At 39.3% G+C, this 22,748-nt stretch overlaps 3 protein-coding genes across 6 annotated transcripts; 2 read left to right on the forward strand and 1 right to left on the reverse strand.

Annotated features, from left to right (window-relative positions):
* The first annotated feature begins 1,588 nt into the window (after positions 1–1,588).
* Positions 1,589–7,092, forward strand: ints14 (integrator complex subunit 14). 2 transcript variants are annotated; one of them, XM_033635142.2, is made up of 12 exons: positions 1,589–1,787; positions 1,966–2,247; positions 2,402–2,509; positions 2,678–2,833; positions 3,491–3,609; positions 3,703–3,845; positions 3,936–4,028; positions 4,555–4,699; positions 4,848–4,981; positions 5,300–5,418; positions 6,183–6,248; positions 6,332–7,092. In XM_033635142.2, exons 2-12 carry the CDS (start codon positions 2,026–2,028, stop codon positions 6,563–6,565), a joined length of 1,539 nt encoding a protein of 512 aa, XP_033491033.1. In that variant the 5' UTR covers positions 1,589–1,787; positions 1,966–2,025; the 3' UTR covers positions 6,566–7,092. The 2 variants fall into 2 exon arrangements, with proteins under 2 accessions (XP_033491033.1, XP_078023987.1); XM_078167861.1 differs by having other exon boundaries at positions 1,589–2,247.
* Positions 6,819–12,277, reverse strand: hacd3 (3-hydroxyacyl-CoA dehydratase 3). Of its 2 annotated transcripts, XM_078167862.1 has the most exons (12): positions 12,043–12,250; positions 11,502–11,581; positions 11,241–11,283; positions 11,079–11,152; positions 10,806–10,970; positions 10,626–10,671; positions 10,203–10,313; positions 9,984–10,111; positions 8,888–9,000; positions 7,906–8,012; positions 7,690–7,821; positions 6,819–7,583 (listed from the first exon to the last, which is right to left on the reverse strand). In XM_078167862.1, the coding sequence occupies exons 5-12, from the start codon at positions 10,821–10,823 to the stop codon at positions 7,507–7,509; spliced, it is 732 nt and encodes a 243-aa protein (XP_078023988.1). In that variant the 5' UTR covers positions 10,824–10,970; positions 11,079–11,152; positions 11,241–11,283; positions 11,502–11,581; positions 12,043–12,250; the 3' UTR covers positions 6,819–7,506. The 2 variants fall into 2 exon arrangements, with proteins under 2 accessions (XP_078023988.1, XP_033491036.1); XM_033635145.2 differs by lacking the exon at positions 11,502–11,581 and having other exon boundaries at positions 12,043–12,277.
* ppcdc (phosphopantothenoylcysteine decarboxylase) lies at positions 12,225–21,879 on the forward strand. 2 transcript variants are annotated; one of them, XM_078167863.1, is made up of 5 exons: positions 12,225–12,333; positions 13,369–13,464; positions 13,881–14,009; positions 14,123–14,291; positions 16,768–21,879. In XM_078167863.1, exons 1-5 carry the CDS (start codon positions 12,247–12,249, stop codon positions 16,860–16,862), a joined length of 576 nt encoding a protein of 191 aa, XP_078023989.1. In that variant the 5' UTR covers positions 12,225–12,246; the 3' UTR covers positions 16,863–21,879. The 2 variants fall into 2 exon arrangements, with proteins under 2 accessions (XP_078023989.1, XP_033491013.2); XM_033635122.2 differs by lacking the exon at positions 12,225–12,333 and adding an exon at positions 12,341–12,555.
* The last annotated feature ends 869 nt before the right edge of the window (positions 21,880–22,748 follow it).

The following is a 22,748-nucleotide window of genomic DNA, read 5'->3' on the forward strand; positions in this document are numbered from 1 at the left end:
AGGTGCAGACTTACCAGAGAACTGATGTCTTGCAAAGGGAGGGATGCAAAAATCTCCAAAAGCAGGTTTCCACAGCTGGTTATTGTGGCACAAGTAAAAGTCCAAACTGTTGCCAGTGGCCAGGGGGTTATGTAGGACACAGGACGAGTCTTCACAATGGATCAGCATAATACCTAATAGCCTATCTGAAGACTTCTAAGAGGATTACGTGCATTGTCCCACTCTCACTTTATCATGAGCCTATACCTTACTAATATTTATATATTATAATATAATATATATGCAAAATAAGAGTGGTGCTTTGGTTTAATGCTATTTTGCTGCACAGCTATAGCATAGAAATAATCTTATGATGACTGACACTTGGAAATAATACTGATGATATAACCAAACATGACAAGTTGAAGTGGAATTTACTTTATAGTCCTGCCAAAAATGTATAATGTGAATAAGCCAACAGCAGTATTGTTGAAATTATGGCGTCCTCTGGTGATCTTTTTTGTGCCGACTGTCTCAGCACAGCAATATGAAATATCCCATTTAAAGTGTGGACCACATAGGATCTATTTATTCTAAGCCGGTGCACTGCTTTCACCCGGACGGAAGTAGTGATGCACACCATATATTTATGGCTTGAATAACGTTAATGCTGAAAGGAGCACATACTTTCAGTCGACTAGGAGTAACTTTGCTAGGAATATTCCTAGGACAAAAATGTGGTCACTGCCCAATAAATATTTCAGTACTAATAAGGTAAGAGAGGTGTCCCCTGGAATTATATAAAAGTTTTACCCTGCAACGAAATTTATTTATTTTATTTTTTTTTATCCTTGGCATCGTACTCTGGAAAATTATGGGAGGATGCTCCAAATTTATTGTATACATTGTATACAAAGGATTTGCATTATTTTATGAGCATGTTATATTAGGATTTTTTTGCCTATATGACAGGAAACTTGAGGAAAAGGCATTTATCACAAATCTAATAATTATTTTTGCCATATTTTATTTTTCTAAGTGTAAGTTAACAATTCAAAGGCCCCTGTTTTTTCTCTTTTTTTTTAAACAAAGATTCAGAAACTTACATTAATAATCGTGTACCAATAAAAAGGCCATTAAAACTGCACTGGCATGCTAATTAGAAATAGAAGGAAATGTGGTATAAGCTGTTGTGAATTAATCTCTTAGAAAAATCTTTGGACTTTGCACCTTAGATTTTATAATATATACATAATTGTTTTTATTTTATTTTATTTTCGTTTAGTTTAGTTTAGTTTAGTTTCAATTTATTTTATTTTATTTTATATATTTTATTATTCTGCCTAAACCCCTTGACATGTTTGTTTGATTTTGTTCTCTGGTTAGTCTTCCTGTCAAAATGAGCAATATGTGCAATTTGCTCTGTAAGGTTTATAAAATAAAAATAGAAGAGTATATATAAAACCTATATTTTCAGTTGGACTTATTGAAAGTTGTTCGCTTTGACTCATCCAGTATTATTATTATTTGATCAGTCGGTCCTCTAGTCCTGTCATGAAGCGAGCAAATTAGGAACTATTTATTGTGAAGTACACTGTTGTTACCCGGACCGAAGCAGTGGTGCACATTACAACACAAACACTGGATGGCAAACGAGACGTTGAATGGCACATATTTGTTTAGTTTTGTCATATTAATTACTTCCTTCACAGTTAAACTTATGGATAGTTGTGTTCTCACATTTGTTAAATAGAAACCAGAGCATTTATTCCGCTGGGTCTGTTGGTGTTACGGTACAGAGTGCTAGCGTAAGTTAGCTTAACAGCTAGCCAACATTAGCTAAGTTCTCTGTTGTAACAGGTTTTCTTTTTTAGCTTTTACGTCGTTAATGGTCGCTGTTTGTTAACAAGCCCTTCAGTGACATGAAGAAACGTCACGTATCATTTCGTTAGTTAACTTCTTATCTTCTTTATTCCTTTCCTTCAGTGGGAGCACATCGGAGGGTGATTTAAGTCCATTGTGTTTTGGTAACATAAGCAGTAAACAATGCCTACCGTGGTCTTAATGGACGTGTCTCTGTCCATGACACGGCCAGTGTCTCTGGACGGCAGCGAGGAGTTTCAGAGGAAGAACCTGGCTGTCCACGGATTAAATATGTTGTTTGAACACATGGCCTCAAACTACCGCTTGGAGTTTACATCCCTGATGGCCTTCTCTTCCCTCTGGGAGCTCTTGGTGCCTTTCACCAGAGATTACAATGCATTACAGGTAAGAGGTGCTTCACATGCGAATGCAGTCTGAAAAAAAATCCAAGTATATTTTCTTCTCCTGAGTCACTACCTGAGTTTGAGCTCAGAAAAAAACGACATCTGACATTGAAGAAGAGTTGGGGATGATCTGATTGATGTATTCTTCTGTGCAGGAGGCTCTGAGCAACCTGGAGGACTATGACAAGACCTGTATTGAATCAGCTCTCAATGGAGTTAGTAACGTGGTACAGCAGGAGTGGGGCAGTGCCTGTCCCTGCCAGGTAATTTGGCAGGTCTTTTACACAATATCATCACACCTCCTGAATTTATCATTGGTTAAATAAAGCTTGTGTGCAGTTAGATAATTTTTCCATAGTGATTTCAGCCATCTGTACCCATTTATTGTAACACAGGGTGATATTAATGTCCCTTCTTTATATATCCTATAGGTGGTGCTGGTTACTGATGGATCTCTTGGTATTGGAAAGGGTTCCCTCCGTCACTCCCTCCAAACACTGAAGCATCGTGCTGATGACAAGAAGTTCCCACTTCCTTTCCCTTTCCCTACCAAAATGTTCATCATGGCTGTAGCCAATGCAGAGGAGGTACAGACAGAGTCAAAAACTAATTTATATTCACTTGCATCTTGATCTGAACATAGACAGGACCCTGACACTATGCAACCAGAAGCAACTGACCTTAAACAAGATCTAAGTTTATGGCTTTTACTGGGCCTCAATGTCTAAGATATTGTCAAAGAAATCTTAGGAGGAGAGAATGGCAGTTTAACAGTCGTTACTACTTTGTCAGTGGCTGTGATATTATATTGACTCACAGAGACTATAGTGGTTAAAGGCTATTTGTTTCACTGTCTAGTTGATGTAATCAAGACTGCAGTTTGGAGTTGTGCATGTATTGTTCCCTGAATTGGGATGTAAGTGATCTCCAGTGGACAGAAATGCCTGCATATCCTTTTACAGTTGTTTGAGAGAGTTACTATGACAATTGCAAATCAGGCAACATGGGTTTTGCATGCCTAAAGAAATTATTTACTTTGCATTCACACATTTAAATGTTTTAACTGTAACATCAAAACATGAATACAACCTCATAGCAGCATTGAGCACATTAGGTTTATTTGTAATTTTGTCAAGCAACAGTTTCCTCTTGGGCGCCTGGTAGGCATCTACATAAAATTAAAGCTTATGACAAGTTAGAAGCTAGCTGTTACCAATGCAATCCCTTGCCTTGTGTAATTGCAGTTACAAATGACTGATGCCATGGACAACTTGGAGGAGCTACTACGTCTAAGCGGAGGTGACGGACAGATCTTCACCATGGAGGGACCACTTTGCATGAAGAGTGTACAGGCTATGTTTGGGTATGACTCTTACTGAGGAAAATAATTTATTTGTCATGATTGATGTGATTACTTGGGAGCCTTTGGTCATTGTATGTCTTTGTATATCCTCAGGAGGCTGATTGATCACGCATACTCTCCCTTCCACGCTGTCCTGCACTGTGGGAACTTGTCCTCAGATGTTCAGGTGTTCCCTCGGCCTGAGCCTGTTGTGATGGATGAAGAGGTGGAACCCATTCCACGTGCAGTCAATACAGGTACCCAGGTGCATTCAAATTTCATGATTCAGAGTTAAAGTAAAACAATTAATTTGTTAACACACCTCTATTCTGTCATACTTGTTTCAGATTTGGAAATTGTGGGCTTCATTGAAGTCGCTGACATTTCAAGTCCTCCTGTTATATCCAGACACTTGGTACTGCCTATTGCTGTAAACAAAGGTCAGTGTTAAAAACATTGCGTTGTTTTACAGAAAAACTAAACATCCTATAGACAAATAAGCTGTATAGTCTAGGGCTCATTGCTTTTGTTGTAACTGATTTTCACAGTAAATATCATGATTTTCATTAAAGGAACGGATTGATTTAAAGGATGCATGCAGGATGCATCATGTCAGCATGTCTCCACACTCGAGAAGTTGTTCCCTGCTTTAAGAAAACACTGTTCACTACAGTTTACAATCATCCATATCCTTTTGCAACAAGGACAGTTCAGATTGTGCATCAAGGGGAAAAAAATAAAGAAGATGTAGACAAGCTGCACCTGAAAAAATAAATGAATAAAAAATTGATTCTTTAAATAATGTTTGTGATGCAAATAATTTTTCAGGCACCCCATTTTTTTTACACAGATAATTGTCACCTTTAATATTCAGAGTAAACACAAAAACTGAAGTCAGTGATCCCTCAGTACGCCACCAGTCAGATTATGGTATTTTCAATGTATTTTATTTATATTTGATTCCAGAGGTGGATGACGTCGGCACAGGAACCACAGATGAGCTTGAGGAGGAACCCTCTGCCAGTCAAATGGCAGGCAAAAGTCCAAATTTTTGTGTCCTTTTACATGGCAGTCTTAAAGTAGAGGGCATGGTGGCACTGGTCCAACTGGGGTGAGATGAAACAGAGACATTTGTATTTCACATATTTGAATTCTGTTATGTGAACAGTTCAGTGCATTTGAATATTAAGACACCTGCAGAGTAAAACAAGTTAATATATTTCATGAAATGGCCTAAAATCCAGTTTGCTTTTCTCCAGACCAGAATGGTACGGCATGCTGTACTCCCAAGCAGACAGCAAGAAGAAATCGAACCTCATGATGTCTCTGTTTGAGCCCGGTCCAGAGCCTCTGCCTTGGCTGGGCAAGATCACACATTTGGGACCAATATCAGGTAACTCTTCAGCGACACCCGTGGAACAAGCACGCAGCAAGTTTGACAACAAAACAGAGTCTCTTTAGCATACTGTTAATATACTCCATCGTCTCTAATTCCTAAAGGCGTAATTTAAAGAGCATGACATGTTTGGACATGAAATGTTAAACAGAACTTCTGACACACTAACCCTTGTACGTGTAAGTGTTTTTTCCTACAGACCAAAGGCCTCTCTTGTCTGAATCAAGCCGTTAATAATTTACAGTTTTCATTTGGCCAGCTTTGTTCGTGATACTGACTTCACTCTGATGGTTAATGACTTTCCTGGTATTTCAGAGGCTTCTGAAAATCCCTACGGAGAGGATGATAGCAAAAGTCCTTTCCCTCTGCAGCCGCAGGCCAAACGAAGCTATGCCCAGAATGTCACTGTGTGGATTAAAGCCAGTGGACTACAGGTACAGTAAAAGCACTGTATAAAAGCACTGTTGTTTGTTGAGGTCTTTGGAGGAATGACGGTTGGTTTCAGTTGGTAGGGGTCTTACACAGTGTGCTTGGTATACTTTGTGTTTGCAAAGTGCACATGCTGTGATACCTAAGAGACTGGGGGGCTGTTTTCTATCAATGCAGTGCATGGAGGACCTTTCACAATTAATAGTAATCACAGTTTTAATTTAAAATAATTAACATTAGAGTATAACACAAACTGAGATGTTATCACATCATTATTAAAATTATATATCACACTAAGATTGTTTAGATTATTGTTAGTTAATAGGCTGCCATGAGGTGTATCAGGCTGATAGGCATGCCCTCTTTGCAGTGAAACTTGTGGTCTTGTCACATCAGACGTATGAGTCCAAAGTGTCTGACTTGTGACTATCGTCCACGTCAACACCCAACACAGAAAAGGCAAACATGGCCATCTAAGATCAGCCAAAGTCTGTTGTTCATTGTAATTAAACCCAAAATTCAATATATATGGTGTTGTATTGTAGATGCACAGTATTTTAACCCTCACACGACAACTGGTGACATGAACGTTCTAAATATGGGAATCTTTCCTATCTGTACCATCCATCATGAACACAGCACTGTGGTTAGTGATATACAGCTGGGGCTTGAACCATGTGTTTAAATAGACTTTTAAATTATTATTACTCAGTTTTTTTGGTTTGTTTGTGGTCATTGTTGGCTTGTTATTCTTGCTTAAATCCTACAGACTGATGTGCAGAAGATCCTGAGGAATGCAAGAAAGCTGCCAGATAAAACTCAAACCTTTTACAAGGTAAGTCTGGCTAAAATTGGCTCTGAAATATGAACTTAATTTTTCATCATTTAAATTACTGTTTTGTGTGTAAAATCCATCAGGAGCTGAACCGTCTTCGGAAGGCTGCCCTGGCTTTTGGTTTCTGGGAGCTCCTGAAGGGAGTCGCTGATCTGCTGGAGAGAGAGTGCACCCTGCTGCCAGACTCGGCACATCCGGACGCCGCTTTCCAGCTCTCCCATGCCGCACAGCAACTCAAACTGGCGAGCACTGGTGATTCCCAGTATGCTGCCTTTGATCACAACATTGCTCCCATGCACACTGACTTTTCAAGCTGAATGAATAGAAATGGACTAGAATATAGCAGCGTCAGCCTGTGTGGACCAACTTTGAGCTGGATGGTGTTTAAAAAACTCTTGGAAGGAGCTGTGTCAAGAACCTACGTGCAACCCACATGAGTCAGACTGAGAACTTACACTCCCTTGACACTGCCGAGACACGGCAAAACGTACATAATGAGGTGTTGTAACATGTTAGCATGTACATATCTGTTTTTTACATGTTCCTTTGTAGGATGTTTTTCACAAATTGACCAGATTTAAAATTCATTTTTATTCATAACTCCCACATTTTCAGGAAATCTGTGAAATAACTGTTCATCTTTGCATTTCACATTCAGGTGACTGTCTAAATGACGAAATAGCAGAGTAAGGAACGGTGTCAGATTCTACATAGCAGGTTACTATTGAGCAGAAGGGACACAAAATGCTCTCTGTATTTCAGCTGTCACCAGTGTAATTTTCCCTGAGTTTTTGGGGATGGTTCAGAAATCTGAAATGATAACTAATACAGTATTTGTTGAGAATGTTGTCGCTTTCTTCATTCATGCAAAATTACTCTTAAATGATAACAGCAGCAATGCCACTGCATTACAGAAATCTCAACCAAAGGGGGAAAAACAGTATCACACAGGATGTCAAGTTCTATGGCTTAATACAACTCTCCTCTAATCTACAAGATACAAACTTAAATCTGAGAACTCATTGACCAGTAAATGAGGCAGTCAATGCAATGATGAAATACTGCATCATCTGTAGTAGGATGTAGGATGTTAAACATTAATGAACTCATTTTAGTGAGAGCAAACACACTGTGGGAAAAAAAAACCTCATAAAAACTAGAACAGATTTGACTGGAGCATGATTTATGAGCATCATTTGAAACATGTTATCCAGACAAGCAGGCAGCCGAGGTGTTTGAGGGGTGTTGTTGCTGACTCTCAGTGTGCTTTTCTTTTCTTGGAGCGGAAACGCCTCTTTCTCTGCTTGTAAAGATGACGAAAGTTGATAAAAAGTCCTGTAGAGAGGAAACCAGAAGGTTCATATCTCAACAAAAATGCTGATATTAGATAATAATACTTGCTGAAAGATATAAATAATTAACGTTTTATCTGGGGACTTACCAAGAAACATGAGAACAAAATAGATGTGCAGGACATAAGAGAAGCTGATAGAGGTACCGACGGCTTTCGGCAGAGGAATACTGAAGAGTTTGGTCTCATCAAAGATTGGAATGGACTGTATCACAGCAACAGCTACACGGGATTGGGAGATGAAATAAATTTTAGTACTTTTATGTGACAAATTATTTTAATTCAGAGAGAGGTAAACAAGCTCACCTTCAGCTATAACACCTAATGGGTACAGAGGTATCCAGACTGTGTAACGCAGCCATGTGAGAGTTTTCCACTCTGTATTGAAGCAGCCCAGCATGTAAAATGGATACCTAGAATTGGAGCATCGTGTGAGTTTTGGGGGGGAAACACAAGGTTGCATCAATAACTATCCACATTCACAACAATGTAGCCTTTAGGACTTATTATGCTGATTCTTGTAACAACAACTGCTGCAGCCATCTACTGCTCAGTAAACCTTAACTTCAAACCACTGAAACCATGTCAGGTTGAATCTGTGATGCTGCTGCACTGAGTAGATTTGCATGGTGCCCTTTTGCTGATAGTGGGCTTGTTGGTGTGTCAACAGTTAATACCACAGATGCCACGATTATTTTCAAAATCAAGTTATCCTGTTTTTTTCTTGTTGGTTGTTTGATCTATAAAACATATAGACAATTGTTTAAAACACCTTGGAGCACAAGGTGATGTCATTAAATGTCTTTTTTAGTCCAACAAAGAGTCCGAACTCCAAAATATTCAATTAATTATAATTTCCAGATATGCAACAAAATCTCGTTTAAAAATGTTTGGAAAGTACCATCTAAGGGTTTGCATTCATTATGGCATGCATTTACAATATTGTTAAAACCTTCTATGTCTTACTCATTCATTCATTCATTTTTTATTTCTGTGTCATGCCATATATTTGGCCCATCCCTGATTACAAGACACCACTTTTTTACAAAACGTACATCTTCCGGTCTTACATACAAAAAATGTGGAAAAAGAAAAAGAAACACAGACAATACATAGGTTTATATATATATATAACATTCGTACTGACGACAAAATCCATAATTCAGCAGAAGTTTATGTCCATTGTTGTGATTCAGAATATTGAATTTGAAAATTATCATCAGACTTTGCTACAGTGCATCCACAAGACTGTTCACAACAAACAATGACGAGACAGATGCATGCTTACCTAATAATCTCAATGGCGCTCCACAAATAGAAAACGAAGAACACAACTGGCTTGTTGTGCATTTCTTCCAAACTACCAAAGATGATGAAGAGGATAAAATTCCTTCCAACCACCTGGTAAAAGAACAAAACCCACAAGAGCACTTAATATTAAATAAGTACTTACACTTTATAACTCAAGTTTTTATTGGTTTGAAAGGCTCAATACATGACATACAAGAATACAAGGCACAGATTTTTTATGATATGGAGGTGGACTCCAGTATGCAAAGAAAAATTAACAAATTTAGAAGGAAAGAGAAGAAAACAAACTAACAAACAAAAGTAACTTACACTCCAAATGTATTGACACTCCCTCTGTAACATGCATTATTTAATCGTGCAAAACAGGTGAATCTATGACATAGGCTAGGCAGAATCTGTAGGCAACGAGACAAGGTTTTGGTATGAAAGTGTTAAGGTTTCCGGTTTTATTCTGAGTAGTTTTGACCAATCACGTTTGAGTGGCAGGTAAACAGTCCGTGTGTAGAGGCAGTATGCACTGGGTGAAATGCATCCCATCGGCTATCGTCTGACAACGATTTAGCTTCATACAAACTTTAAAAAAAAAAAATTAAAAAAAAAGACTGGCTGAATTGACAGGCACATGGAAGAGGATGACTCAGATATTAGTTTTATTGTTAGATTTTTCTAGTGTGTTTTTAACCTATCCTTCACTTTTACTGTTTCCTCATTAATTCTGACATTTATTGTTAGTTTTATTACACTATATTCCATTTTATTGTCATTATTTCTTGTCATTAGCCCTGTGATAGTCTGGCGACTTGTCCAGGGTGTACCCCGCCTCTCGCCCAATGTCAGCTGGGATAGGCTACGGAAATTGAACGACTGCATATTCCTTGTCATGTTCCAGCTCTTTTATGTTCAACACTTGGAGTTGCATTACATGTATGACTTGTGCTATATAAATATATTTGATTTGATTTGCTATTCACTTGCTACACCAGATCTGAAATATTGGCCGTTGCCCCCAGAGACTTATGGTCACCAGACCAATAACTGATGGCTTCTGCATCAAACAACTGAGCACTCCATACCTGTATAAGAGCTGGAATAACACCTGTGTGGACGACACCAAAAGCAGCATTGAGGACCTCTACTGCTGCCAGGACCTGGCAGAAGAACATCACGTCCGATATGGTGTGAAATGTGTCATAGAGAGAATCTGAAATGAGACCAGTGTTACAAATGGTAGGTCTTACCAGGTTTCAGTAAACAAAAGAAGGAAAAGCCACAGCTGTTGTACATTTCCTCACCTTGGCCGAAGATAAAGAGCCTCACTGTCATGTTGACAAAGATCCACGAAAAACCAAGAAACTGCACCAGGTTGTACATGAACAAAAATCCTGTTTTCAGGCTGACAAACCCTGAAAGAAAAAAACACTGAGGCAACTGATGCACACAACTTGCTTGAACAAAAGTCTACTGCCACAAAAAAATCCCAAAAGACTTTAAAACAAAATCTGGAGCAGAGTTGTTAGACTAGCATGCATCTTAGGGCAGGGTTGGAAATTAACATTCTTGTCTACCTGCCACTGTGGCTGGTGGATTCCAAAACCTACCAGTCACTCAACAGGTTAACATTGTTTCTCTTGGCTGGTGAGTGAAGCAAAATTAGAAGCCACTTGCATGTTTTACCAGCATTTTCCCAGCCCTGATCTAAATAGATTTGTACTCACCTTCGTTATTATGCCTTGAAGCCCTCAGCCTGTTCCTTTTCTCCTCCTGTTCAAAGAAAAAAATACAAGAGTTAAATCCTTGTCTTTTTGTAATAAAAGCTTAGCGAGTGAGTATATTATTTAATACAGCTGTCATATACAGGTTAGCGCATGAAAGTGTCCCTGACGTAAAATCTTCACCTTTTCTCGGATCTCCATCTCAGCATCTGACTCGTCCAGCCAGCGGTCAAAGTCTGGTGCCAGAAAAACTGGTTTGCGCTCCTGTAGCGTCAGTCTTTCCCACCAGCCTCTCTGCTCTTTCTGCACTGTAATATTCACCTGCCGCTGTGTGGACTTGTGGCTCACCTGGACATACAGCGTTTATTTAATGAGCACGGCCAGCAAGAGTAGATGCATAAGTAAGTAAGTGCAGAGCAGTCCACATCGAGGACTGATATTCACATGGACACATACCTCTGACTTCACTGGTAAATTAAACTCCAAGCTGAACTCGTATTCATTTTGTCCTTTAGCACCATGGCCCTGGGCTGCGAACAAAATGTCACAGATATGTCACAAATCAAGAACTTTTAAAAATATATTTCCACAGTTTAATGAACATGAAATGCACGTCACCTCTAAACTGCAGCACTTTTTCCTGTACTTTGACGTCAATATTCTGCAAAAAGAAACAGAGAGGCAGATGATGAGCTCACTTCCTCCTTCAGGGTGACAATTAAAGCATTATATTACAACTTATGCAGTGTGCACAAAACAGCTGAACAGAGACAATAATAAAACATTTAAAAGACTGATTAGTAAGACTTAAAAAAAAAATATTAAGCTAAATTTACTTTAGTAATTCATAATCCACCAACAGTAGTGACTTTAAATTACCAGCCAGAACCATTTCCTTGTTTGGAGGCACTTGAGGAAACAAGTTTCACACCAACTCCATCTTGAATCAGGTCTGTTAACTGTATAATAAGGAGTAAACCACACCAACATATAGAAAATAAACTTTTTGATTATGATGCCAAACAAATCTTCGTGTGAAGCAACTGCCCTTACTAACCCAACTTCTGGGTTAATTATGTTTCAAGGATATGTTTAGGGCTCTCAACCCATGCAACTGACTGCACACACATTTTCTTATAACCATGATGCCTACATATTAACAGGCCCCAACTGAGAGCTTTGTAATTATCAACTATTACCTAAAATAATCTCTATTTGTCATCCAATATGCAAAATGTGCAGCTACCCAGCGGTGTGACACTTACAGGAAGCTGCACCCTTCATTTGCTTGATTTAACATCTACCCTTAGAGACATAAAGTCGTGCCAAAGCTGGCCAGAGAGCAATATCCTAACGAAAAGTGAGTGCAGACAGTTTGTGTTAACCCATCACCTCCTGTCCTACACACGCGTTAGCTCACCTGTGCGTCCGTCAGCTCCACTCGCAGGTAAATTTCCTCGTGGCGTTGAGCCCAGTAAACGAGAGGTGTGAGCGGCATTGTTCCGCTTTTTAAACAGCTTTGTTGTAACCAAAAAACAGGCTGGACGGACAATGAATGAGCGAAGTCCTCTGGCTACATGCTAGCCGTCATAAAGCTTCAGCAAATACCCAGAATATTCTGCGAATGCGCGCGCTCGCCTTCTGTGGGCGCAGCGATGTGCTCGTGCAGGAGACGGAGCCGTTAGTCGTGCTGGCTTCTGATTGGCTGGCGGTGAGTATTTACGGAAGTAGGTAAAGCTAACAGGAGCTACACGGATGTTTTTCGTCTTTTCCTCGTTAATATGCTAATATGCAGACAGACGAGCGTGTCACCTGTCTTAGAAATGATTTGTTGAAGTCTTGCGGGACGTTTAATGTTCTTGTCGGCGTGACAGGAAGCGTAGCAGCCTTGAAACTGCCTCTTTTGGTATCACAGCTTCTTCCGCTCCCTGGGGTGAGCTGCGTCGTATTTATTTTAATTTTAATTTTATTTAAAGCTTGTTCTTCGTTCTTCTGCCTGCCTCTATTAATTACACACCAAGTATATAGCCACGCACCCTCACTCATTAGCGTTTCTGTACCTGGCAGAGCGCACATGAACTCACCTTAGCCGCAAGATGGCGATGTTGCAGCAGTTAGCCAGCTGTATGAAACAGCACAGGCGTATAATCTTGTTATTATAGTCCTGTTATTCAGCTACAGTGTTGTTATTTCACCTTCTGATATTGGTGTTTTCATTTAAAGCCTCACAAAGTGCAGTGGGATTAAACTAACAAAGCAGTGTCTCTGGCCTGCGCATCAAAAGAGGCAAAAGCTGCAAAATGAAAACCCTAGGCTGTCAGTGTGACACTAAAAAGAGAAGTGAACGGAGGTGACAGCAAGGGAGGTGTCTGTATTATAGTGTGAAATGTTTTGCAGTACTAAAAACAGTGTTAGAATGAAAGTTGTACTGAACAGATCTGAGAGATACTCAGCACTGTAACCATCCTTTATATTTGCAAGGAGCGTTCGGCATGAGCGAAAGAAACTCAAACTCTGGGAGTTAAACTAAATATTGAATGTATCTTATTATGATAATGCCCAATAATAAAATGACACATGAAAATTGCAATTCAAAACCACATGTGTAGTGTTATTGTGCAACTCTGACCACACAATTCTGCAAAATCTGTTAAGGTATACTAAAGTTTAAAAGCTATAAATGGTGTCTATGATAAAGATCAGTTACTTGGCTTTTTTTTTTTATCTCTCTTGTTTCATGTTTTAGGTGGATGTAAGAGTGGTCACCACAGAGCATGCCAAGCACTTCTACAATCCTGCAGAGGTTTCAGTAAAAGTCTATAGTGACAGCGATGAATGGGAGGTAACACTAAACTTGTCAAATGTCTCATTATAGCCGTTACAAACTGACAGTCTATAGTTGAGGTTCTTAAACTTGGTACCACTGATAAACTGACTGGATTGTGGAAGATTACTAAATTCATATTTTAATAACAAGTAAAATAGGTATGACATATGTTATTAGTTGTACAAAGGCCATTTTAAGCTTGAATACAATGCAATACTCAAAAATCACATTGAGTGAATTTAAGTGCGGCATGAGTTCTCGACTTGACAGCTTTCCAGTTGCTGAGGTCAGGAGTATTTTGAGACATAAAACATGGTCAAGGGCCAGAAAAGATTGAGAAACGCTAGTCAAAACTATCATGCAGCCCAGAAAGGAAATGGGGAAATTAGTGTGTCACTGCTTGCATTCCTAACAGCACGTCTCTGTTTTAGCTGTGGACTCAGAGATCAGACCCTGTGCTACACATTGAGCTAAGGCGCTGGGCAGACCTTTTTGTTATTGCCCCCCTTGATGCCAACACTCTTGGAAAGATTGCCAGTGGCATTTGTGACAACCTGCTGGTGAGGACATGAAATTGTTATCCAGTTAGCTACAAAATATTATGGCAAATAATAATTAACTAGATGATTTTTCTGAAATTATTTCCATGTTGATTCTTCTTTGTCATTGGCAGACATGTGTGGTAAGAGCCTGGGATATCAGTCGTCCTCTCCTCTTCTGCCCTGCAATGAACACGGCTATGTGGCAGCATCCAATTACAGCCCAGCAGGTTTCCAGGTTGACAGAGTTTGGATATGTGGAAATTCCCTGCATTGCAAAGAAGCTGGTGTGTGGAGATGAAGGTGGGTTTTAATACCAATCAGAAACTGAAAGATATGAAGCATCTACCAATATTTACTTTCACTTTATGGAATCTCAACTAGGAGAAAAACTCCCGCACATAGTCTAACTTGCAAAAGTAAAAATCTTAATGCTGCAGTGTTTCGGTACCTACACCCTCATCAGGCTAATGATGATAATTACCTGATGAGGGTCTAGTTTCCGAAATGTTGCGGTATTAAAATCATTATTTTTAGTTAGACAGTGTGCGGTAGTTTTTCTACAAGTTGTGTTCTACTTGTCCATCTCTTGCGCACCTGTTGGAAGTAGATGTGCCAAGTATTCCTTTGTTCTGACTTTATTGGATCTCAGAGAGCAGGACCGTGTTGGTTTAACCAAAACAATTCAAATACACTGGAAACATGAAAGTAAAACATAACCTGAATGATTCTAGCATTAAGTACTTCCTTTTTATAGATTCTGACTGCATCACTTTTAAACTGTATTATCACCATAACTGTTTTTAAATATGTACGTCAATGAACAAATAATTCTTACCTCGAGGCGTCCTTAAGGGCATTAATTGTAAAATTGGTAGAGTCAGCTAAATACAAGATGGAGCAGATGTAGGCAGATGAGGGAATTACACTGAGAGTGAGTAGACAACTAGTGTGTAGCAGCACAGGATGTATCACACGACATCATTGGTCTAGAAGCTAGTAAAACAGGCAAAAGGCAAAACTTGTACAGCAACAGGACGAGCTCCCTCGCTCTGCATGCTGCCACCTAGCCATTGATACTTAGCAGAAAATGGATGGATGCATGGATGGTATCATTTTTTACAGAGTAGACAGTGTACAACATATGACCCCAGTGAGCTATGTCTTGACTTCAGAGGACTAACTGAAACGCAATCAGATTTTTAACACGAACAAGTTATGATGCCAAACCAGCCAAACAACAAAATAGCTGGTGTTGTGAATGCCCTTGACCTCAATAGAGACAGCTGTGGGTTATTGTTGTTGACCTCTGAGATGTTGTAACAGTATTGCTGATCAGCTATTCTCTACAAGATGCTCAGTCTGTTCGTACACCGTGGCCTCCGTACAAAGATGGTACAAGCAGTTCTCATGTTGTAACGTCTTGCAGTATAGAGTCTGTGTGTCCTGAAGGGTTCGAATGAAGTTTAATTTGCACTCGCTAACCTGTGTGGTATGCAGCCTGTGGAGATTCTAATGCATGGGGTGAGTTATCATTTCACCTTGTCATCCCCTTCATAACTTTCATTCTTTGCATTCATTTACCCTGTTATTAAAATTTGCGGTGTGTTCTGTTCAGTTTAACATGCTTTAACATTAACATTAATTAACAAACATTAATTGCTATATCTATGTTATATCTGCCATACCGTGTTATCTTCTGATTGATACTACTTACCATTTTAGTTTGTCAATTATCTTGTGCATTTGATTACAACATACTAAAAACTCAAGAGTTACTTTTAATCATGCGTTTGTATATGCAATCCAATACAAATACTTATTCCAAGGGGAATATCAGCCCTAATAATTAGCTCCTACAATTAGCTCCTACACTTGAACTCCTTATGCAAAGAGTCAGATACTGCTGTCCTTAACTTACCTCTGTTTCCAAGGAATTGAAATGATGTTGGCCCAAGGGGTAGGTTGGGGAACTTTTCTCCTGATGACAGCCATATAGATTGATAGGATTGTTTGATCAGTGATTCGGGTAAATCGGTTTCAAACAACACAGTCACGTACCGACTGGTATTCAAGGACAAAATTGTTGTCAAGAATATGGCTTTAGGGAGAATATACTTCTGTAAAAGTGGTACTTCAAAGATATCAACAGGCTGTTCTTATTTAACTCCTCGTCTTTATAAATGCCGTTCTTTGTCATGTGGTGAAAAAATGCTGCGTCTTTCTGAGGAAATTTCTACAGAGCATAAAACGGGAAAAATCACTTAATACGGCTCCGTCAGCAGGAGTGGTAAAAATGTGCCATTGAAGATTCTGATTTTAGTTAAAAACAAAGCAAAATCAGCTGCCTTCAAGGACTATAAAAGTAAACTCTTTCTGCAGTAGCTTCACTGTCAGAGCCAAATACTAATAAATATCTTTTGTGGAAAACTTTTTCTTTGAATCAGTTATAGAAGGAAGAGTTAGGTTGGTTTAACAGCACAGCATCAATCTCTGTACATGTCAGCTCCCTGATCGTGCTGTGTCCCCTTGATGCACTAGTGTGACCCACAAAACACTTCAATCACCCAGTATAGATTTAAATGTTAGATATTTTGATATGCAAATCCTGGGGGTGTACGAGAAAACGTGTTTACTATTACTGTAAGTATGGAGCATAAGTGCATGAGAAGCGTGTTTGTGTCTTCTCAGTATTGTTGCTTAAAGGCCACAGACTGCTAATTTATTCTTCCCTACAGAAGATGGTTGGGTAACTCTGCCACTCTTTACTTTGTTGCAGGTAAAGGAGCCATGGCAGAGGTATCAACTATTGTTGGCGTCATCAAACAGTACATTCAGAAACCAGATGAGTCATCTCAGAAAACGTACACATGACATATTGTACATTCAGCTGACAAGCACACAAACAAATATAAAATAAACTCAGTGACTTGTCTTCAAAAGGAATGTGTATCCAAGCTCTGCACACACACAATGGACTCACAGTTGCTTTCGTCTCTATTAACCCTTCTTGTTGGGATTGCATGGGTGTTCACCAACCGTCAATGACTGGCATATCATTGACTCACCCTGAGTTTGGCTGCAGGGCAACATGCACCTTTACCCTCTCTAATTAGTACATGGACTTTGGTGAGATCATGCAATTTCTAGCATAGCTCAACCCCAATGAAACCTCTGCAGCCTGATCAGCCAGGGCAACAGAAAAGACTTGTGTGGGGGTGTCACATAAGCTGTCACTGTCCGTTATGAACACGGTTTGGTGCTTGTTTTTACATGTATCATCCAATCATCATTACATAAAACCGACATGATTGATGGCTTATTGGAGAGAGAATGCTGCCGATCTAGTTATTTAAGCCTCTCCTCATTTCTGCAGTGACGCATAATCCTCTAATTACATTGGAATGTGTTTTAGTATATATCTTATATTTCCAAAGCAGCATTTAATCAGTGACATGTCATCAAGCTTATGGATAAGCTGAAAATGCATTTCAGTCATTGACAGTCGACCGTCCACACTGCCACCCACACTGATGTCAGGTGTGGGCATCTTACTGTGTTTTGTGAATTTACTGTATAAGTGCATAATAGCAAATTAATTGAGGGTCAGATGTTCTACCTGCTTAAAAAAAAGTTGATGTGAATTTCTGGGCTGTTGACACGCTATTGTGTCTCTGACAACAGAAATGGAAAAACGCTCAGTGTCAAAGGTGAAAGAAATGTGGATTAAAAACAATGTTTCAGCTGTTTGTTTGGATGTTTTATGTTCTAGATTTTTCTAGATGTCAGAGTGCCTCACAAAATAAAAGATAAAACAAGTTTGGTATCCCATCATGTGATTAGGTTTCACTGGCAGTACGTGGCGCAGTTTGGGGAATTTCAAACATTCTGTTGTTGGAGATAACAAATGTTGCACTGTGCTTTAAAGGGGAACTACACCCATTTTCCAAATTTATACATGTTATTCCTTATGTCTAAAACAGTCTAAAAATATAAATTAACTTGACAACTCTCCCAAATCTAAAAGCTAGAGTACTAAAACTCAAATTTATGATGCCATAGGGTATGAAGTCTGGAGCTGCTCCATAGACGGTGAATTAGGACAGATGTGATAGATGACACGAGAGAAGCCAGGGGAATGTTCTGAGTATATTCATGCATTTTTCTGGGGAACTGGGAACACTACAGTACAGTGAGGCTCATTTGGATATAAAAAAGAAAACAAACATTCTTTGATACCCTATGGCGCCACAACTTTTAGACTTACCTCTCTGGTTTCTGGCTTTAAGAGAGAGCAGCTCATGTTCACAAATATTGATTGAACTTTCCAAGCCTATGGAAATAACATATAGGAATCCTTAATTTTGGTGGTGTTCCCCTTTAAAGCAGCAGCGGTGTACTCTAGAAAAAACTGGCGATTATGCAATAAAAAGTCACTAAATGTATGCGTGTGAAAAGTCATCCATTTTAGTGTCAACAACATTCTTCTTATAGGAGTCTCTAGAAGCTGTCATGGTTCCTATGGGGTTAATTATGTGAGACAAAGCAGCAGAAACTCTTTTCCCACAAGACACTTTGACAGACTGGCTTTACTGCAGGACACATAACATAAAAGTGTCAGCTGAAGTATGGATGTCCCAGACTCATGAACCATTGTGTTCATTTTACTTGAATGCAATGGTTCTTGTGCAGCAATATCTTGTGACTTCAATGTTTTAAAAGATATACCGTGGAGAGATAGATGTATTTTGCAAAGTGCTTTTTACCATGACTGAGCACCAGAGGTCAAACCTGATGAAACCCATGGTTCACATGGTTCATACAGTGTTAGACATGTTTATCCCTGTGAAAAACCCCCATCTCCTAACAAAGGAATCTGGACTGTGTCGAGAGACGACAGACAAGAGAAAGTCAAAGCGAATCAGACAACGGTTTGTTTATATCAGTGAGTGGAAGCAGATGGTAACAGCGGTCTCACTTGTAATAAACTAAAAGGAGCTAAACCCTGTTGGTGGCAATCTGATGTAGGACAAGTAGTGCTTCATGGCACTTTGAGATATAAACACTCAAACATATTCACCGAGACCCAAAAACACAAAAATATAGTTTCAAAACAGATTCAGATTGACAAACATTATCTCAATCAGCAGTGTTGGTATAAAGTTGATTATTAAGATTCATCTTTCTCACGGTTATACAGCTTTCATTGTTTTACAGTTCTCTTTAAAAACATGGATGGTCCTCCTGATATTATGCATCACTGGTGAATCATTCATCTTTGTCATCAGATTGCTATCACACACTCTTTTCCAAAGAAGTGAAAAGCCTCCTCCCACAGAGATTGAACCTCTCCTTTATGAGCAACATGTAGACACATGTAGAAGTTTTGCTCTCCTATTCTCTCCAGTTATATTTTATCTGTATGTTTTTATCTCAGTTTATGTCTGTTCCCACCAAATCCAAGGGAGGCAGAGAAAATTTGGTTTGCAAATCGCCGGGGGCATTGAGTTGAGCTGTCGAGGTTACAGCACATGGAGGCATGTGAATGGCTCTCCAGACGAAACCTATCTATCCCTGAACCATAACTTGTCCTGCTCCTATTGGCTGTTGTGTGATTCTGTTAATGATGCCAAAGGAGCATTACATCAGCCACAGCGGCGAGGGGAGTGTCACAGAGACCTTGACAGCTCTGCACTAGTGTGCAGCCTGCAGGTGCCCCTAATGGGAATAACACCATGTTCTCACAACTACGGGCAAATAATCAAAACTAGAGATATGTTGCAGTCAGAAGCTTTCAAGACTAAACATGCTACTTTTCTGTGCTGCCACTTCAACAGCCTGTTTATCAAGAGTTGTTTAATTCAACAACTCACTGAACAGTTGAGGAAAAATATTGTGCTCTCAGCTCTGATGTGCAAAAACATACAGGACCTGTGAATCCCACAAATACTAATAAAAGCACAGCTGAAAATGAAGGTTAATGTAACTAAACATTAAAAATGATAAAGCACCATGTGTACAAGAGACTCATCCTGCAGCAACTCAGTCTCAGTCTTCCTGTGTCCCTGTCAATGGTGATTAATAATCATTTAATGATGTGTAATAATGAGCTCAAAGTACTTATCAATCACAAACTAATCAGTATTATTATTGTTATGAGCCCAGTGTCAACTTAACTGGGACGCTCAGATATTTGTAACTTTAATTAATCCTGCAAGAACAACTGGTTTTAATTAGAAAATAGAACTGATAAAATCTATAACAGGAGGTATAAAATAGCAGATCAGACAGGGGAGTGTAAAAAACTTATTTTGCTGCTCCATTTAAAAGCTTCCTAAAACTAGTTTAGCCAAGGTTAGTGTGTACATATGTAAGTTACTGAGCTGTGTAAAGTATGTACAATGTTTACATGAGAGAAGAGACAGCAGAGATGTGACTTCTGTTTGTGCAGTGCAAGTAAATACTGCAAAAAAAAAGCTTGTTGAAAGTTAATTTGAGACGTTGTCTTTGTTTAAAGTGATTTATTTGCTGTAATAATCCAGAACACACACAAACCGCTTAATTCAGCACACACAAAACAGATCTTTATCGTTGCATGTGTTATGGTAGACAGCTGTAGGGTTAACTTGACAGGTCAAGTTAAATATTAGTTTCAGCTGAAGTGTGGCATTAGTGGATTTGTTAATTACATTGCACATGGAAAGCTGCTGTGGAGTGACCCAAAGTGAAATATTACCTGAGCTGCATGTGATTGAAAAAAAAAAAGTTAAAAGGGACAGACTTCGGATTGTTCACTGTCTGCATTGCACAACGCATACTTTCCATAGTGTGTATAGACTGTACTGTACAGACGTGGGTACACACATATGCATTACACATATATGATATCTTGTTCTCTGTGTCAATATGTATGTAAACTCAAGTGTACGTGTGTTTCGTGTGTCTGTTGCAACTCCAGCAGTCTCTGGGCTCTACAGTTTCTGGCCTCTGAGGATGTTCACCTGTGTTTCATCAGAAAGGGCATCCTGAGAGATCACCTGCTCTATTCCCTGTGTCACCACAACTCACCTGATTGACTCTCAGGTGTTTAAAAGTGGTAAACACACACACACACACACACACATAGAAACTGCTGTCTTGCACAGTGTTTGACATATTATACTTCACATATTTATTATATATTTTGTTACACACAGTAGCAATTGTAAGGTTGTATCTTCTGTCTGTAGAAATGGAAATAATCTGCAGTGAACTTCCTGATAGAGGTTCTGCGAAACTGGCATGTTTGTGTAACAGCTTTCTGTGAAAAATGTAGCTCTAACATTCACACAGCAAAAACAAGAAACAATCGAGCTGTTTTATTTTTGATCTGTGCTCCTTCCTCAATCCTGATGCATTTATCGCTCTCTTTGTGTGAATCATTGTGACATTATAACATCTTTCTACTTTAATACTCCTTTGGTTGGACAGTTCTACCCATGTTGATTACCCCACGACAAAGACAAACTCTTCTTTGAGATCATCTGTCTACCTTATAAAGGTTTAAGATACCTGCTGAATGTTTGCCACTGATTATTTTTATGTATCTGTGTGCATTAGATATTCACCAGAAGGAAGTTCCACAGTGGGAAACAACCAACAAGACAGGTTATACTGCTGGTAAATATTTGTCAGAGTATCAGGAAATAAGAGGCAGCGGATCACTCTAAAAGAAAGAGAAAATCAGTCTTTTCATTCTGTATAATCATTCACTAACTTGGCGACCAGCGGCGGGTCCACAGGTGGGATTCTGGGTGGAGAATTTCTGACCCTTTTCTGAAAACCCTCTGCACTGCCTGTGTGTGTCTATTTGCCTTTCCACTCCACAATAAAGTATGTGTTTAATGCATCATTTCAGCCCCTGTATGTGTGTGATTTGTGTTGCTGTATCCATATGGCACACTGTCAGTCCCTTAATGCATTGTGTTGGTTAGCCTAAAGCTGTAATACCATGGTAACTGGAAATAGGGGAGATGTGAAAGCGCTCTGTTGGGAAAAAGCTCCAGCTCTCTCTCCTTTGTCAAACCCCCTGACGAGCGTCTCTTTACCTGCGAGGCCACAGGGACTGATGGAAGCCACCAACTTGTCTAGACTAAACTGTGGCGGTCCCATAGGACACACAAATTAGACTCCAACTCACAGGTGACGAGGGACCGGTATGATGCAAGTGCAGCGAGAAATGAACTCATTCAGAGGGTGAAGCGAGCAAGTGGAAGAATTCAGTTTGACAGTAATGTAGGACCACTACAAATCAGCTGCTGAATCAAACATTACTTTACTGTATTAGTGTACAGTCATCAAGGCGCACGGGCAAATGTGAGACATGATCAATAACAAGACGTGACACGCAGTCTGTCTGAGGTAATGGCTGACCTGATTTTAACTTTGGTCAACCAAAGTCAACCATTAACTACATTAGGATGAGGTCAACAAATGGTGCCTCGGTGCTCGTGCCCTCCTTCACTTTTCACTTTTTGTCTATACCAGCTATTCATGTCGTAGAAGTTATACTATGCTCTTATTTATTTTTAATCCAACACCTCATCCTTTTTATTTGCAGGTAGTTTGAGGTTTGGACTTGTATTAGTATGTGCTAATGTACATTTTTATATTTATCTATCCATGTTTTATTCACAGAGTGAATGCAACAAATCTTTGTGCTTAGCCTATGTGGACTGTTGACGATGTAGATTGGAATGACAATCAAGTCTATCTATCTAT

The sequence above is a fragment of the Epinephelus lanceolatus genome, chromosome 5 (assembly GCF_041903045.1).
Source record: "Epinephelus lanceolatus isolate andai-2023 chromosome 5, ASM4190304v1, whole genome shotgun sequence".
NCBI lineage: Eukaryota > Metazoa > Chordata > Actinopteri > Perciformes > Serranidae > Epinephelus > Epinephelus lanceolatus.